Below are 19,213 nucleotides of genomic sequence, written 5' to 3' on the forward strand. Positions count from 1 at the left end.
CATTTCCCTACGTGGCACCAGTCAGCACCCTTCAAAGTAATTCATTGTATTTGAAGCACTTTGCGATGTTTAGAAGATACATGATAAGTCTGCCTCTGCTTTATGGTCTAGATGGAGAGCTGTACACAGGGACAACCAGCACCTTCCAGGGGACTGAGTCCATCATCTCCCGCAACCTGGGGCACATAGTGGCATTAAAAACGGAGGCTTCCTTCAACTGGCTGCAAGGTAGGACATTGGCTCCTAACTGATATAACTGCAGAGTTGATATGACAACTGCAAGGACAAAAAACAAAGTGAGAGATTAGGACAGGTTTTTCACACCGAGGGTTGTTAGGACATTGGAATGTCCGACCAGAAATAATGGGGGAAGCAGAATCCGTGGTAACTTTTAAAAGGGAGTTGGATAAATATTTGAAAAAGAAAAATTTAAACGGGTGTGAGGAAAGGGCAGGGGAATGGGACTAAGGGGAGAGCTCTTTCAGAGAGAGGGCACGGGGCGATGGGCCGAATGGGGAAAGGGCAGGGGAATGGGACTAAGGGGAGAGCTCTTTCAGAGAGAGGGCACGGGGCGATGGGCCGAATGGGGAAAGGGCAGGAGAATGGGACTAAGGGGAGAGCTCTTTCAGAGAGAGGGCACAGGGGCGATGGGCCAAATGGCCTCCTCTGTGCTGTGCTGTAAAAGTCTATGATTCTATGACACAGCAGCTGTGAAGAGACCCAGGAATGGGGCAACTCGCAAACATCTGTAAATAAACCTGCACTACATGCAGACAAGGAGCAGTTTATTGCCTCTCAGTACAATCCCTCACCCTTTCCACCCTGGAAATTACTTGTATCCAACCCTTTTTACGTTGGTCTCACCTCCCTCCCTCTCTCTCTCTCTCTCTCTTTCTCCCTCTTTCTCCCTGCCGTAGCCCATTTGGCGGTGAGATTTGTGAGGTTTTTTTTTTGCTAGGGAGTCAGACACATGCTGGCGTGAGAGGATAATTCCCAGTGTGTGACTCCTGTCGGACAATCGGCTTAGGAAGGACTATGTGACCCCTTCTGATCACTGTGAGGTCCCTGAGCCTGGGCTGTGTGACTCTCACCAGACACTGTAAGGTCACTGGGCCTAAGCAGGACTATGTGACTCCCTCACCTGCGGCCATGTAAGTGAATCTCTGTTAATATTAGAGTGGGTTAGCATGTAATCTCTTAAGGATGTGTGCGTAACAGTGGAACAGTTAATTCCTGAAAGTATTATGCAGAGGTTAAGATGATGAACATTATTCGGTCATTGAGCCTGTGATACTGTTATCAGGAGTCAATTTTATTGGGAATGCCACAGACTGGATTTGGAGAATATGGAACCTCCCACCAACCCGCCCTCCCCCAACTCTCCAGTTTAATTCCCTCCTGTCCTGAAGGCACAGACGCTTGCTGGGGAACAAGTAGCACAGGCAGTATCTGACCTCTGCTACCGAACTTGTGATCCTGGACGAATAGTCTTGGTAGGGTATACTTACCATGGGGAGCATCACAGCCAAACATGGTCCTGTCCTCACCCGACTTTGGTTACATAAAATTGTTAATCCAAGTGAGACTTCTAATTATAAAGCTGTACCATTCCATCCCAATTTCCTGTTTCTGGAAGGAATGATGTATTCGCAGATGTTTCCTTCTGCAGAACTAACTTTTTAAGAGTTCTCTGAAACATATGAAGCATGTCTTTTAATTCGGTTTACTGAAGTGACTAAATTGACTATTGCTTTTAGGCCAGTCTTAGTTCAGCAGTTCAGTGGTCACTGCTTCTAAATTGACTTATATTTCCCTGCTTAACAGGCAAAGGCTGACGGTTACTATTACTACAATATAAAGAGAAATCAATAGCAGTATAACATTAGCAGACTTTAGGACAGTCAGATTAATCCTTTCCTCACAGTGTTTCTTTCTTAAAAATTTCCAAATTTATTTTTACATCAGGAGCGGATTGATTCTGCACCCAGCCCGCGAGAATATAGTGACTGTGATTCTGTGGAATGTTTGGAGGGCAGAGTTTGAGGCGTAAATTTACCTGAAAAATGCCACCCCAGTCAAAATTTACAGTGGAATTAAAGTGCCCAACAGTCCCTCAGTGTTTGTATTGTGATTGGCCTGGTGCCCTCTTGGTGTCAGCTGTGGCCAAGTACGTAGCACTCTTTCCCCTAAGTCAGAAGGTTGTGGGTTCATAGTCCCATTCCAGAGACTTGAGCACAAAATCCAGGCTGACACTCCCAGGGCTGCATTGTCAAAGATGCTGTCTTTTGGATGAGATGTTAAACTGAGGATCCCTCTACCCTAGTAAAAGATCCTATAGCACTATTTGCAGAAGCGTAGGGCAGTTCTCCCTGGTGTCCTGGCCAATATTTATCCCTCAACGTCGCTGGAACAGATTACCTGCTCATTATCTCATTGCTGTTTGTGGGAGCTTGCTGTGCGCAAATTGCCTGCCACGTTTCTCTACATTACAACAGTGACTGCACTTCAGAAGTACTCCATTGGCTGTAAAGCGCTTTGGGATGTCCTGAGGTCGTGAAAGACACGATAGAAATACAAGTTCTTTGTTTTAACCTCTTTGATCAGAAACCTTGTAGGGAACCGTATTTGTGTGAGATTTCATCAGCACGCTCAGGATTCTGGGTCTCTTGGCAATGACTCATTGGTGGAAAATTTCCTCGGAGCTGCTCCCACTCTGCCACTGTAACTCCGGCGGAACGGTTTCCAGCGGAACGAACGGGCAGGGCGGGAGCAGCTCCGAGGAAATTCCAGGCCATTCTGTCGAAACTTGGGCCGTGAGAAGCGACTCACAATTCCTGGGACTCCCAGCCTTGGGAATATGTTGCACTCCCTGGGAATCAGGACACTTGCAGAGTCTTCCTCTTGGGAATGACAAAATGTTCTCGGGATGGATTGTACCAGAGAGGTAAAACTTCCCATCTCCCGCCGGTTACTCCCAACAAGTCTCTTCCTTCAGATCCGATGTTTGTGGGGTCCACTTTCGTGCCAGAGAGCGAGGGCGACAAAATCTACTTCTTTTTCACTGAGACCAGAAGCAAGTCGGACTTTTTACAGAAGATGAGTGTGTCTTTGGTGGCACGAGTGTGTAAGGTGAGGAGACGCGCAGAAACGGCTTCCCCCCCCACCCCGAACGTGGCTCAGCCCATGACCCCTGTGGATTCTTTAAAAAACCTTTTATGTAAATGTTTGCGCTCATTAAGCTGAGGGATGTTCGCACTGGGCACTGGATAGAGAGAAACTATTTCCTCTGGTGGGAGAGAGTCCAGAACAAGGGAGCATAACCTTAAAATTAGAGCAAGGCCGTTCAGGGGTGATATCAGGGCTGAAGCAGTTCTTCACACGAAGGGTAGTGGAAATCTGGAACTCTCTCCCCCAAAAAGCTGTTGGAGGTATTAAGGGTTACGGAACCAAAGTGAATACATTTAGTCAAGATACAGATCAGCCATGATCTAATCGAATGGCGGAACAGGCTCGAGGGGCTGAATGGCCTCCTCCTATTTCTATATTCCTATCCAAGGCATCACTAATACATCAGGTGAGCACAGGGTTGGGTTCAACTGTAATTGCCCCTTATGGTTGAATACTGTTCTGACGCTCCCTGGCTGGGCTTACTCAAGGATGGCCATCTGGTTGAGGACTGCCACTGCTGCCCACTGAATCCCAGGTCCACTGCCAGTAGCTTTCAAATCATGCTCAGTGTCCTCAGGAGTGGAGGGAGTGAAAAAAAGATTTGGAAGAGAGAAAGAGAACGCAGTGCAAGAGATGGAGGGCGAGAGAGAGAGAAAATGAGAGATTCGGAAAACCAATGTGGAAAATCATAATGTAAAAGGTTTTAAGGCTTTTTAAGTCAGCATAAACTAAAAGGACTTGCCTTCTTGACACAGAACGACGTTGGTGGAATGCGGGTGCTGCAGAAACGGTGGTCCACCTTCCTCAAGGCTCAGATATTGTGTTACCTCCCCGAAGACCAATTCCCATTCAACATACTGCAGGATGTGTTTGTTTCTGAGGATGAGGAGGATCCAGTGTTCTATGGAGTCTTTAGCTCGCAGTGGTATGTCAAAAACCAAATCAGTACATGTTGGATGTTGTGTGTTGTTGGATGTTATGTGTTGTCGGGTGTTGTATGTTGAGTGTTGAATATTGGTTGTTGGGTGTTGAATATTGGTTGTTGAATGTTGTATGTTGGGTGTTGTATGTTGAGTGTTGAATGTTGGATGTTGTATGTTGAGTGTTGAATGTTGGTTGTTGCGTGTTGTATGTTGGGTGTTGAATGTTGGGTGTTGTATGTTGGTTGTTGGGTGTTGAATGTTGGTTGTTGGGTGTTGTATGTTGGGTGTTGTATGTTGGGTGTTGAATGTTGGGTGTTGTACGTTGGGTGTTGTATGTTGGGTGTTGAATGTTGGATGTTGTATGTTGAGTGTTGAATGTTGGTTGTTGCGTGTTGTATGTTGGGTGTTGTATGTTGGGTGTTGAATGTTGGGTGTTGTATGTTGGTTGTTGGGTGTTGAATGTTGCGTGTTGTATGTTGGGTGTTGTATGTTGGGTGTTGTATGTTGGTTGTTGGGTGTTGAATATTGGTTGTTGGGTGTTGTATGTTGGGTGGTAGAAGTTTGGAACTCTCTTCCGCAAATGGCAATTGATGCTAGCTTTTTGGCAACCAAAGGTATTAAGGGATATGGGCCAAAGGCGGGTATATGGAGTTCGATCACAGATCAGCCATGATCTTATCAAATGGCAGAGCAGACACGAGGGGCTGAATGGCCTACCTGTTCCTATGTTCCTATGAATGTTGTATATTGGGTGTTGAATGTTGGGTGTTGAATGTTGGTTGTTGGGTGTTGTATGTTGGGTGTTGTAGGTTGGTTGTTGGTGTTGTATGTTGGTTGTTGTAGGTTGGTTGTTGGTGTTGTATGTTGAGTGTTGAATGTTGGTCGTTGGGTGTTGTATGTTGGTTGTTGTAGGTTGGTTGTTGGTGTTGTATGTTGGTTGTTGTAGGTTGGTTGTTGGTGTTGTATGTTGAGTGTTGAATGTTGGTCGTTGGGTGTTGTATGTTGGTTGTTGTAGGTTGGTTGTTGGTGTTGTATGTTGAATGTTGTGTGTTGGGTGATGGGTAGGTGTTTGTGGGTGTTGCGTGTTATATGTTAGGTGTTGTATGCTGGCCGTTGTGTGTTGTATGTTGGGTGTTGTTGGATGTTGTGAGTTGTTGGCTCCTGGATGTTGGGTATTTTAAATTAATTTGTGAAAGCCCTGTGACCTCTGATTTGAGAAGCAATATTTTATTAATATGTTTATTCATTGAAGACTTAATTTCCTTTTTAATTTTGTGGCTTTTTTCAGTTTTATCTGGCAAACACTGTAATTATTGTAAGTGTGGAAGTCGCATTGAGCTTGATATGACTTTGTATAACTTTAGAAACATGACCAGGCCATTAAGCTCTTCAAGCCCATCCATTTCCTATAGATAAACCCCACATTCTCAACATATCCCTCAGTCTCTTCTCTTTTGTCATCAACACCAATAATTAACAACCAACAACAACCAACACAGCAAGACATTCAACACTCAAAAACAATCAATACCCAAAATAGTCCAACACTGAACAGTGCTCAATGATATCCTACACCCAATAATATCCTACACCCAATAATATCCTACACCCAATAATATCCTACACCCAATAATATCTTACACCCAATAATATCCAACACCCAATAGTATCCAATAGCCAATAATATCCTACACCCAATTATATCCAACAACCAATAATATCCTATATCCAATAATGTCCTATACCCAATAATATCTGACACCCAATCATATCCTACACCCAATAATATCCAATACCCAATAATATCCTACACCCAATTATATCCTACAACCAATAATATCCTACACCCAATAATATACTGCACCCAATAATATCCTACACCCAATCATATGCTACACCCAATAATATCCCACACCCAATAATATCCAACAACACCCAAAAATATCCTACACCCTATAATATCGAACAGCACCCAATAATATCCTACACCCAATAATATCCTACACCCAATAATATCCTATACCCAATAATATCCTACACCCAATCATATCCTACACCCAATAATATCCTACACCCAATAATATCGAACAGCACCCAATAATATCCTACACCCAATCATATCCTACACCCAATAATATCCCACACCCAATAATATCCAACAACACCCAAAAATATCCTACACCCTATAATATCGAACAGCACCCAATAATATCCTACACCCAATAATATCCTATACCCAATAATATCCTACACCCAATCATATCCTACACCCAATAATATCCTACACCCAATAATATCCCACACCCAATAATATCCTACACCCAATAATATCCTACACCCAATAATATCCTACACCCAAAAATATCCATCAACACTCAGCATCCAATATCTCACCCCCAATATCCACTTATATGGTGCGTTTATCATAGTGAAACATCCCAAAACATTTCACAAAACCATGGAATAAGGAGAATTTGACTGATTTTTTAGGATAGGGTAAAATATGACAAAGCAGAAGGGTTTAGGAAGAAAATTTCAGAGCGCAGGGCAAGGAACACAACTAACTGTCTCCATTTATACTGTGCGCTTCATTATCCTTCCCTGGTAACTTATTCCCCAACTCAATTACCCCTTGGGTGAAAAGGTTCCCCAGAATGGTCTTCTTATTCCTAACTTTCAGTCCCCTAGTTTTCTTTCCTCAGTGTTATCCATGCCAATTGTTGCTTTCTAGGTTCCGTGGCAGTTCTGGCAGCTCTGCAGTCTGTGCCTTTTCTTTACGCGACGTTCGAAAGGTGTTTAATGGACAGTACAAAATACTGAACAGAGAGACGCAGAGCTGGTCAACATATACTGGTGACTTATTGGAGCCCAGGCCTGGGGCTGTGAGTACATTTCATTTCAATAGAAGAACTCATCCTTTCAAATAAATAATGAGGCACTGATCTGTAAATTTTAATTAGAATCACAATATTTTGTGTACATATATTCACATTTAATTGGACCTCCCGTGGCCTCAGCTCCCACTAACTTGGAGGCTATATTGCTTTATAAAGACACGAGTGTTATACTGTGTAACACGCAGTGTATTACTTTGATGCTAAGGCACTGCAGTGTTTCACCTGACCTGTCGCTTTATGTTCACAAAGTCCAGCTGCTATAAATAAGGACGTTCTGAGATCAATTAGAGGCTATTTGCTGTTGAGGAGGAGACTTTGCAGCTAGGCGGATGCTTATAAACTCCTGGCTGCAGGATCAGGAGAGACCAACATGAAGTGACTGGCATTCTATCTCTTTACTGTTACATTTTTGCCACTTTCAAGTGTGACACCTGGAGTGTGACAGACTCAAAATCTTTATAGGCAGGGGTAGAAATTGGTATGTATTGCGCCCATTTTTCAGGCGTAAAATGGGTGCAAATCATACCAATTTAGCAGTGGGACTGGCGGCCTGTGCAGACACTGGTTCCACTGCTGAATTTCTGGGGCCGATTTTCTAGGCGTCCCGGGCAGCTTCCTAAAACCAGCATTAGGCCGCTTGAAAATGTTACTTAGGGGTCTGATGCCTGTCAAAGGAACCCTTTGTGGGATGGGCCGGGGCAGCTCAGTATTCTTCATTAAAAAAGCAACTTTTCTGCGGAGCAAGGAGGAGCAGGAGTGCTTCTCCCATCTCCACATTCCTGGCGATCTCCGCCCCCCTCCCCCATTGCCCACTCCAATGCTGCCCTCCTGGAACATACCCAGGGGCTGCTGCCAGTGATTTTTCTTGGGGGGTGAGGTGCCTGTGAAGGCTGGGCTTGAAAACCAGAACCCACATAGATTTCCAATTGGAGAGCGAGGGTTACGCCTGGCCTCAATGTTCATTGGCGAGAATCAGACAAGATTCCTGCTCCTGTTCACTGCCAAGTGACCCCTGCTGGAAAGTGCGGGCGCGGGTGGAGATGATATGTGATGCCCTCACAGTTGAATAGCCTGTCAGCACTCCGAATCCCAGCTGAAGGATGCCCACTTGGGCAAGGTACGGGCGAACAGTTGCTGCCGGTGGAACCCAGACCCCAGCGCGAGGGAGAAACTGGGGGTTGGGGAAGGAATCACTCCCAGGTCAGGTAGAGGAGCCGTTGGATACAGGGGGGGAGAAGGAATTCTGCTTCCATTCTTCTCACAGCTGAGTTGGCATTGAGTCAGCTCCTCGGGCGTCCTCCTTCCTCACCTCATTCCTGTGTGTCCCTGGTTCCTGCAGTGTAACACGAAACCCTCAATGGATGCGACTCTCAACCTCGTCAAAGACCTTTTCCTAATGGATGGAGCGGTGCATCCCATTGAACGGCAACCACAGCTGGTCAGGAGGAATGAGATGTATGTGAAGATCGTGGTGGACCATGTCCAGTCACTCAACACAATGAGGCACCGCATAATGTTCCTCATCACAGGTAGGGACATGTCTCTGAGATACTGCAGCATAAACCAGCAAATCGTTCACAGTTGCATTTATTTCTTTTGTGCTCATCATGGTAGGGATGTTAGTGCCAGGGGATGCCAGCAATCAGCACTCCCAGGGCAGGTACAGCACGGGTTAGATACAGAGTAAAGCTCCCTCTACACTGTCCCATCAAACACTCCCAGGGCAGGTACAGCACGGGTTAGATACAGAGTAAAGCTCCCTCTACACTGTCCCATCAAACACTCCCAGGGCAGGTACAGCACGGGTTAGGCACAGAGTAAAGCTCCCTCTACACTGTCCCATCAAACACTCCCAGGGCAGGTACAGCACGGGTTAGGTACAGAGTAAAGCTCCCTCTACACTGTCCCATCAAACACTCCCAGGGCAGGTACAGCACGGGTTAGATACAGAGTAAAGCTCCCTCTACACTGTCCCATCAAACACTCCCAGGGCAGGTACAGCACGGGTTAGATACAGAGTAAAGCTCCCTCTACACTGTCCCATCAAACACTCCCAGGGCAGGTACAGGGGATTAGATACAGAGTAAAGCTCCCTCTACACTGTCCCATCAAACACTCCCAGGGCAGGTACAGCACGGGTTAGATACAGAGTAAAGCTCCCTCTACACTGTCCCATCAAACACTCCCAGGGCAGGTACAGCACGGGTTAGATACAGAGTAAAGCTCCCTCTACACTGTCCCATCAAACACTCCCAGGGCAGGTACAGGGTTAGATACAGAGTAAAGCTCCCTCTACACTGTCCCATCAAACACTCCCAGGGCAGGTACAACACGGGTTAGGTACAGAGTAAAGCTCCCTCTACACTGTCCCATCAAACACTCCCAGGGCAGGTACAGCACGGGTTAGATACAGAGTAAAGCCTCCTGATGTGTTGATGTTGGTTGAGGACAAGGTTGAGCTGTGAGCCCCCCCACCCTTTCCGGTGCCGTAGCCTGTTGACACTTGGTGTCTGGTTGAAACAAGATCAACAGTCATTCTTTTGAGGTACTAGGGGACGGCAACAGGCCATAAAACATTTGAGGGAGCGAGTCAGTGCGGGGGTGAAGGGAGTCAGATAAAGCGGAGAAGAAATCACCGAAATGCCCTGCCTATTTGACCTTGTTCTCCTTCTTCACCAGACCGTGGTCTCTTGCACAAGGCCCTACGGGTGAATAATGCCTCTTACATCATCGAGGAGATCCAGCTGTTCCCAACCCCGCAGCTGGTACACAGCCTCCTACTCTCTCCTGAGAAGGTGAGTGTCCTATCTTCCACTTCCCCCCTCTCTCAGTTTGTGGGCAGAGACTTGGATATGAATGTAAAAGGTATGATCAGTAAGTTCGCTGATAATACAAAAATTGGTAGGGTGGTAAATAGCGAGGAGGATAGCCTCAGTCTGCAGGACGATATAGATGGGTTGGTCAGATGGGCGGAACAGTGGCAAATGGAATTTAACCCGGAAAAGTGCGAGGTGATGCACTTTGGAGGGACTAACAAGGCAAGGGAATACACAATGAATGGGAGGACCCTAGGCAAGACAGAGGGTCAGAGGGATCTTGGTGTGCAAGTTCACAGATCCCTGAAGGCGGCGGAACAGGTAGATAAGGTGGTAAAGAAGGCATATGGGATACTTGCCTTTATTAGCCGAGGCATAGAATATAAGAGCAAGGAGGTTATGATGGAGCTGTATAAAACACTGGTTAGGCCACAGCTGGAGTACTGTGTGCAGTTCTGGTCGCCACACTACAGGAAGGATGTGATCGCTTTGGAGAGGGTGCAGAGGAGATTCACCAGGATGTTACCAGGGCTGGAGCGCTTCAGCTATGAAGAGGGACTGGGAAGATTGGGTTTGTTTTCCTTGGAGCAGAGGAGGCTGTGGGGGGACATGATTGAGGTGTACAAAATTATGAGGGGCACAGATAGGATGGATACTAAGGAGCTTTTTCCCTTCGTTGAGGGTTCTATAACAAGGGGACATAGATTCAAGGTAAAAGGCGGGAGGTTTAGAGGGGATTTGAGAAAGAACTTTTTCACCCAGAGGGTGGTTGGAGTCTGGAACTCACTGTCTGAAAGGGTTGTGGAGGCAGGAACCCTCACAACATTCAAGAAGCATTTGGATGAGCACTTGAAATGCCATAGCATACAAGGCTACGGACCAAATGCTGGAATATGGGATTAGAGTAGACAGGGCTTGATGGCCGGCGCGGACACGATGGGCCGAAGGGCCTCTATCCGTGCTGTATAACCCTATGACTCTATGACTCTAACCGCGGGACAGGTTGTGCCGTAGAAAGTGACCGATTGGAAAGTCGGGGTGCTACAGTTCACCTCAGCGCCCCTGACTAGGGAAATGTCAGCCAGGGATCCCCCTCCTAATCCCAATCCAGTGACCCCCTGCTGGCAAGTGAGTGTGTGTGTGTGAGCAGTGGGTGACCACAGCATTGGGCTTGGATTTGACAACCACAACAGTCGAATAGCCTGAAAACGCTCACTATCTGGGCTCACACATCAAGACTGGACAGTGTAGAGGGAGCTTTACTCTGTATCTAACCCGTGCTGTACCTGCCCTGGGAGTGTTTGATGGGACAGTGTAGAGGGAGCTTTACTCTGTATCTAACCCGTGCTGTACCTGCCCTGGGAGTGTTTGACGGGACAGTGTGGAGGGAGCTTTACTCTGTATCTAACCCGTGCTGTACCTGCCCTGGGAGTGTTTGATGGGACAGTGTAGAGGGAGCTTTACTCTGTATCTAACCCGTGCTGTACCTGCCCTGGGAGTGTTTGATGGGACAGTGTAGAGGGAGCTTTACTCTGTATCTAACCCGTGCTGTACCTGCCCTGGGAGTGTTTGATGGGACAGTGTAGAGGGAGCTTTACTCTGTATCTAACCCGTGCTGCACCTGCCCTGGGAGTGTTTGATGGGACAGTGTAGAGGGAGCTTTACTCTGTATCTAACCCGTGCTGCACCTGCCCTGGGAGTGTTTGATGGGACAGTGTAGAGGGAGCTTTACTCTGTGTATAACTTCTGGTGCACCTCTAAAGATTGGCATGGTCTTGTAATGTATGCAATTGAGAGAGAGAATGAGATGTGAAACCAGGAAGCACCTGCTCCAGGACAGGGTGGGATGAGGATTAACGAGTTGGATTTTAGTGAAGAGTCCCTGGTTCTAGTGTTCACTCCAAGGACTGTCCCAACACTCTCTGTGTTTTGTGTTTTATTATAGGGGGTTCTCTACATTGGATCGTCGACAGGAGTGCTGCAGGTGCCCGTCTCTAACTGCACTGCTTACCAGAGCTGCGGGGAGTGTGTGTTATCCAGAGACCCCTACTGTGCCTGGGACCAAAAGGACCTGGCCTGCAAGGAGACGAGATGGCAACCCAATATGTGAGTACAGCAAAGGCGCTGGGCAGCAACATCGACCATGTGTCACAGCCCAACCCGTCACGGCCCAACCCGTCACGGCCCAACCCGCCACGGCTCAACCTGCCGCAGGTCGAGGATGGTGCACAGTCGTGCTGGCAGTGGGTCTGAGGCTGGGACTAGGCCCTGTGTCACTGTGTCACCCAGCGTTGGACTCTGCTGTGACTCCGAATCAGAGCTCTGTGTGTTAAAGGTGTCACAGTGGCTTCGCGAATGATAGTAATATTCATCACTCTGTCCTGTGGGCATAACCCTTTCAGCAACCAGGCTGAGTCATGTCTCTGTGTCTTCCTCTTCGTCTCTCGCCATCTTTTCCTCTCTCAAGGTTACTCTCTGGATCAGTGTGTTTCTTTGTCTTTCTCTCACTCTCTCACATTCTGTCTATCTCTCACTTTCAGTCTTTCTGCCCATCTCTCACTTTCGGTCCTTCTCTCTCTATCTGTCTCTCTAACTTTGTTCTGTCCCTCAGTCTATACCTCTGACACTATCTCTCTTTCACTGTCTTTCTTTGTCTCTGTAACTGAGTGTATACGCCAGTGTGCCTCTTTCTATTTCTTTCCCCCGAGCCCTCGATCTCTCTGCGCTAACACTTTTTAGGCCAATATTTAAGACACACTCTATCTGAAATCAATTCTTCTTTTGAAGGGACGAATGGATTCAGGACATTGAGAACGCAGATGCAGCTACTGTCTGTTCACCCCCGGTGAAGGCAAGACCGAGAATGTTTGTACCAAATGGAAGCCCTAAAGGTTTGATTAATATCCAATTTGACTTAAAGAAACAGGCCATTGGCAAGGAAACCTGAATCAGTGTGTGTGTGGTACTGAGCCCTGTAAACCAGGAAGATCCCTGGTTCCATCCCTGGTCAGTGCTGCGTTAGCTGATCTAGTGAACCAGAGTTGGCCTCAGTGTCAGGGAGAGGGGAAATCAGCCAGAGTTCCCCTTCCTCATCACTGTCCAGTGACTGTTCCTGGAAAGTTTGCATGTCGACCTCAGGTGAGGACAGGATTGGCTGTGCTGCACCCACAGCTAGACAGCCTGCAAACACTTGCTGTTTAGCCTCATCCATGAAGGCTTGAGGGATATTCTGTAGGGTGACCAGTGCCTGTGGAACCTGTACCCCAGCGGGAGTCAAAGGAGGGGATGGGAGAGGTGGAGAAAAGATTTAAAACATGAGCTCCAACTAGTAAATACAGGTGTGCAGTTTCATGGTGGAATGTGGAGAGTTTGCAGTTTATTTTCCCATGTTTATTTATTTATTTATTTATTTTTGTAGGTCCCGTAATCCCTCTTGAGAAGGTTGTCCATGCAAACTCCTTTGTGACCCTGTCCTGTGAAGCTAAGTCAGACCTGGCCCAAATAAGCTGGACACACAATGGAGGAGTTGTGCTGGCGTCAGAGTTGAACAGCCAGCCTGAGAGCCTCACGTTTGTTGCCACCGCCGGGCGGCAGGGCCGGTGGGAGTGCTGGGCCACGGAAAACCAGCCCAAGGCATTGTTGGTGAGTTTCATCCTTAAAATTATTGACGGTCCTGTGGAAGGTCCCAGCTCGAGAAACAAGGAAACCATTTTGTTTTCGGCTAATGGAGGCCAGCAGGTTCACACGGACGAAGTGAAGACCTACTGGAGCGAGCTGGTGCTGGTGAGCGTTCTCTTTGCATTGTTTGCCCTGGTGGTGGTTGGTTGGGCTCTGTACGGTCACTGTGGCAGGCTGAGGTCAAAGGGGAAAGTGCAAGAGGGCGGTTCACCTCAGCCAGGGAATGTTGTGGTAAGTGAGAGCCATTACGAGACCATGCCTTTGAACAAAGACCCGGTCGGCAATGGAAGCTACCAGAACCTGCAGTTCAAAGAGCATGGCACGAGCCCAGCCTACAAAGAGCAGGAGGATCCTTCGGAGGTCAAGGCCGAAACCGCAGCTAGCTCGGACTCCCTCAAAGGCATCGCACAACCCAACGCTCAGACGAAAGTGGACATCTAGGAGAAGGTGATGCCAGTTACTGAACTCTGCGCTTTCAAGGAGGAGAGTGATGCCATATGATTGAGGAATGAGCGAGGGGCATAAGGGAGTACAACTCGGGGCGAGTTACCCCCCCCCGCCCCAGTGTTCCCCAACCTAGGGGGCCGCGCTCTGCACCCTCGACGATTTTCGTTTTTGTTTTTGTAGATTTCTCGTGCCGCGCTTGTGCGGGATGTCACCATAATGTGGAAAATGTGTTCTTTTTGTAACAATCTTCTCGCTCAGGGACCTGTGTGTTGGAGTTTTACGCTCTTGTATGTTTTTGGTGTCGGTTTTTGGAGTCCATAACGTGACCGCCTGCCATCCAATACCTGTCTAGACTTGGTGAGAAAGCAGCGCATCAAATGGGGTGCGTTGCTGTCCCATAACGAATGCTGAGTTGGGGAGGGATGTCAGGGGAAATTTCCAAGTAGGGAAGGGAAAAGAGGACATGATCCACGCCAAAATGATTTGAGAGGAACATGTGCTCCCCCTTGCCCCTCCTCCCACACTAGGAACCAATACATGGTGGGCCCGGTTAGAAACCAATGGTTGCTTTTCCTCCTTGCTCGGTGGTTTAACTACGAGAGATGCCAAAGTAGATATAAAAAGGTGGGGGGGAATCGGAGAAATGACAATTCCCGAGAGGACCAAGCAGCTTGGAACACCTCGCGCACCCTTCGCAGTGAGGTGTCCCAGAGAGATCAGTTTCCGGGCAGGATTTGGGAGAAGGTTAGGGGCAGGAGCTCGCGGAGCGCACGGGCAAGGTGGCTGAAGCTGAGGGAGGGGGCCAGGCCCAGTCGACCCACAGGATGGAGGGCGTGACAGAGGACAGGACTGGAGGAGTCTGCCGAGCCAGGCCACGGAGGGATTGTAGACAAGAACAAGTATTTGGAAATCAATGGGCTGGAGGTTGGATTTATCCCCAGAGTCCTGGGCCTCCCGGGCAGCTGTGTGTTGCAAATGTGACATTTTAGTCAGCATTCTGTACAGTCACCCAGGCAGGGGAGCAGGAGGGTTGGCTGAGTGCGGCACTGTGTAGGGAGAGACTCTTTCTGTTAGTGTCTTTTTTTCACTTGTGATTGTGTGGGATAAGACCCAAGTATTTTTGTAAACGTAATGGAACTTAATCTGTGCTCGTTTCGAACGCAGCTTGATCAAAGAGGAATGTTTCTGCAAAAGCATCATTGTATTAAAATCTTGTGAATGTCTTCAATGTCTGTACCAATATTCAATGTCTGGTCAATATTTATCCCTCAACCAACATCACTAAAACAGATGATCTGGGCCATTACCACATTGCTGTTTGTGGGATCTTGCTGTGCGCAAATTGGCCGCCGCGTTTCCTACATTACAACAGTGACTACATTTCAAAAGTGCTTCATTGGCTGTAAAGTGCTTTGGGACGTCCTGAGGTCGTGAAAGGCGCTGTAGAAATGAACGTTCTTTCTTTTTTTTTTCCTATTCGTCATTTTTTGTATCTTCGTATGAAAAAGCAAATGACGGCAAACCTAGTGCGACGGCAAGTGGCAGAGCAGGGGGAGCGCCCGACCCCTGTTTGGTGGCTGGGGAAGTGGAGCTGCTGATGTGAGGTGGGTCGCCCTATTTGGCACTCTAGGGCATCCATCTCACAAGCTGGCAGTCAGCGCAGCTTGCCTGGCTGGAGCTGGGGAGCCCGTGCTGCGTAGGGTAGCTGCAGGGCCCAGGAACAGGTGGAGGAGACCTGACCAGGTAAGACTACCCAGCAGTAGCCTGTACCAGGTGGAGGGCACATGGCACAAAATGCTGCCTCTCAACCTGTTCCATATTTACTGCTTGGCCATGCCAAGCCCTCACACTGCCTGACAGCTTTTCCATTGCATCTAATCAGCAGGGCACACATGCAAGCTGCAACTTACAATGGAACGTCTTTCCACATTCGCTTCTTCCAAGGGCTTCACGCATCAAACCATTGTAGCACATGGTAACTTACTGACACCCCCAGAGTGGGCTTCGTGACCCCCTGTACATTGGGAAATGCAGAAGTGTAGTGACATCGAGGGGTGTGTCACTCTATTCCGTGGGAAAGGAGATGAAAATGCTGGCCGTACTGACCTGATGGGTGTGAGCAGCTGATATTGCATTGCTCGCCAGGAATCAGCCGCAGACACACTACACGAGGGCAGGGTTGACATCTTTCCATCGCTGAGAGACTCCAGCAGCGTGAGGCAGACTGCGACTTGATGTCAATTCTAAAATTTAGCAACAACGAAATTGCAGTCTTCCAATCAGAGCCGGAGAAGAACTCCCCCCCGGGGAATTCCCGCGGTTCGCACAGAATGCTGCCGTTGAAAGAGAGATCATTTCTTGCCTTTGCCCCCTTGCCTCACATCGTTCCTGCCCAAGAGGATCGTCCCAGAGATCAGCTCCCAGCTCTCTGCCCGTGTCGTTCCATAACAGGCCCCCCTTTCTCCTCCCCTTCCCTCCCCTCTCCTCCTCCCCACCAAGGAGGTAGGCAGGAAGGGCTGGGTTGGTTCTTATTTGCAGACCTCAGGATTGGGCCTCCACTGCACATCCACAGTACTGAGGACCATGTGAAGATGTCTGTAACTGCCTCTGTCTCTGTCTCTCCTGTTGTCCCTGCCCTGCCACTGTCTGTCCTTCCCCTGTCTGTGTCTATCTCTCTCTCCTCCTGTTTCTGTCTTTCCCCCCTCTATCTGTCTCTCCTCCTGGCTCCATCTTTCTTTGTCTCCATTTCTGCCTCTCCTATGTCTTTCTCTTTCTCTCCTGTTCTCTGTGTCCCTCGACTTTCTTTCCTTTTCTTTCTCTCTCTCTGCCTCTGTCTCTCTCTCTCTGCTTTTCTTTCTTTGTCTCTCTCTGTTTCAGTAGAGATCCACGGAATCAAGTCTAAACTTTTACTGAAAGTTGACAGGACAGAGGGGCAGGGCCAGAAAACATGAGGGCTTTGTTTATTCTTTTTGCAGTCTCCTGTGGGAGCCTTGATGTCCAACCGTAGACAGAGCAGCGTGTGTGTGTGTGTGTGTGAGCATCAGAAATCCCCTACTCACTTACGAGATACAAATAGCGGCAGCAGGCCGCAACCCAGACAGACGAGATTTGATAGATAGACCTGGTGCTCACAGACAGCGCTGTCCCTGACACACGTCCTCTGGTTTTGAAAGTTCTAAGCACAAGTCACGAACACAAGGTGAATTATTTCACTCTCCGTTCCCGAGAAGCATTCAGTGGAAATGTAAGTTGTGAGACAGCCCGTGTGACACTGTGTCAGCTGCCCATGGATTAACGAGCTGATTCCACTCCCCCCCACCTCCCTGTGCTCCCTGCTGGGAGGGGCGCACGCAGGGGGCAGATGGCAGGAGGTCGTGGTTGATTACCCGCTGGCATCGCGTGATTGGCGCCCATATCTGCACGTAGGGTGGCCACGACCTCCTCAGCCTCTCCCCTCTTCCTCTCTCTAAAGGTGCTGGGGACCGGTTGCCATGGGCACTTTACCTAAGTGGCCATTCTTGTTGCGTGAGCCCAGACAGTGAGTGTCGGTGGGATATTCCACCACAGGGAGCATCGCAACCAAGCCCTCGCCCAAAGACCGGAGGTCACTGGGTAGCAGTGAGGTGCAAGAACCCTGACCGATTCTTCTCTAGTCCAGGGACACGGCGTAGCCCCAACCTCTGCTAACTCAGCACAGGCTGAGGATGGAGCCTCACTCGCTCCCAGTCTGAATGGCCTGGCTCTTCGGTGCCAGCTGTGGCTCAGTGAGTAGCTCTCTCACCTCTGAGTCAGAAAGGTCGTGGGTTCGAGCCCCCCCCGCCCCCCCATTCCAGAGACTTGAGCCTGTAATCCAGGCTGACACTCCCAGTGCCGGCACTGAGGGAGCGCTGCACTGTTGGAGGTGCCGTCCTTCGGGTGAGATGTTAAACAGAGGCCCTGACTGCCATCTCAGGTGGTTGTAAAAGATCCCACGGACACTATTGGAAGAAGAGCAGGGGGAGTTCCCATCAGTGTTCTGGGCTAATATTTATCACTCAATGAACATCACTAAATACAGATTATCTGATCATTATCTCATTGCGGTTTGTGGGATCTTGCTGTGCGCAAATTGGCTGCCGTGTTTCCTGCATTGCAACAGTGACTGCACTTCAAAAAGTGCTTCATTGGCTGTAAAGCGCTTTGGGACATCCTGAGGTGCAAGTCTTTCTTAGGTGATGTATATTTACATGGCGTCAGTATTAATGGGAGACAGGCGAATATCTAACAGGAGTTGGGGGTACATTGGCGTTTTATCGTGAGGCCTGGGGATGGGGAAGTCGGCTGTCTGTGTTTCTGGGGCTGGGTGCACGTCTGGCACAGTCTGCACCACAGCCACCCAGCACTGACAGCCTGTTCCAGCTTATCTACTCATCTTGACGTTCAGCACAGCTGCTGTTCTTATCAACGTGTGAAGTAAATCATTGCAAGGCTGCACAGTCTCAGCTCTCTCAGGGCAGTGTCCTAGGCCCAACCATCTTCAGCTGCTTCATCAATGACCTTCCCTCCATCATAAGGTCAGAAATGGGGATGTTCGCTGATGACTGCACAGTGTTCAGTTCCATTCGCAACCCCTCAGATAATGAAGCAGTCCGTGCCCGCATGCAGCAAGACCTGGACAACATCCAGGCTTGGGCTCATAAGTGGCAAGTAACATTCGCGCCAGATAAGTGCCAGGCAATGACCATCTCCAACAAGAGAGAGTCTAACCACCTCCCTTTGACATTCAACGGCATTACCATCGCCAAATCCCCCACCATCAACATCCTGGGGGTCACCATTGACCAGAAACTTAATTGGACCAGCCATATAAATACTGTGGCTACGAGAGCAGGTCAGAGGCTGGGTATTCTGCGGCGAGTGACTCACCTCCTGACTCCCCAAAGCCTTTCCACCATCTACAAGGCACAAGTCAGGAGTGTGATGGAATACTCTCCACTTGCCTGGATGAGTGCAGCTCCAACAACACTCAAGAAGCTCGACACCATCCAAGATAAAGCAGCCCGCTTGATTGGCACCCCATCCACCACCCTAAACATTCACTCCCTTCACCACCGGTGCACTGTGGCTGCAGTGTGTACCATCCACAGGATGCACTGCAGCAACTCGCCAAGGCTTCTTCGACAGCACCTCCCAAACCCGCGACCTCTACCACCTAGAAGGACAAGGGCAGCAGGCGCATGGGAACAACACCACCTGCACGTTCCCCTCCAAGTCACACACCATCCCGACTTGGAAATATATCGCC

The 19,213-nt window shown here is 48.7% G+C and overlaps 1 protein-coding gene across 3 annotated transcripts in view; it reads left to right on the plus strand.

Moving 5' to 3' along the window:
- The window catches only part of LOC137306598 (semaphorin-4B-like), a 33,666-nt gene extending 18,514 nt beyond the window's left edge, over positions 1-15,152 (plus strand). For all 3 annotated transcript variants that reach the window (XM_067975895.1, XM_067975896.1, XM_067975897.1), the window contains 9 exons: positions 112-228; positions 2,996-3,129; positions 3,924-4,093; positions 6,823-6,973; positions 8,328-8,517; positions 9,668-9,783; positions 11,750-11,910; positions 12,592-12,695; positions 13,223-15,152. In XM_067975895.1, the coding sequence (XP_067831996.1) occupies positions 112-228; positions 2,996-3,129; positions 3,924-4,093; positions 6,823-6,973; positions 8,328-8,517; positions 9,668-9,783; positions 11,750-11,910; positions 12,592-12,695; positions 13,223-13,923 (1,844 nt within the window). In that variant the 3' untranslated portion in view covers positions 13,924-15,152. The remainder of the gene's footprint in view (positions 1-111; positions 229-2,995; positions 3,130-3,923; positions 4,094-6,822; positions 6,974-8,327; positions 8,518-9,667; positions 9,784-11,749; positions 11,911-12,591; positions 12,696-13,222) is intronic.
- The last annotated feature ends 4,061 nt before the right edge of the window (positions 15,153-19,213 follow it).

This window comes from Heptranchias perlo, chromosome 44 (assembly GCF_035084215.1).
Source record: "Heptranchias perlo isolate sHepPer1 chromosome 44, sHepPer1.hap1, whole genome shotgun sequence".
Lineage (NCBI taxonomy): Eukaryota > Metazoa > Chordata > Chondrichthyes > Hexanchiformes > Hexanchidae > Heptranchias > Heptranchias perlo.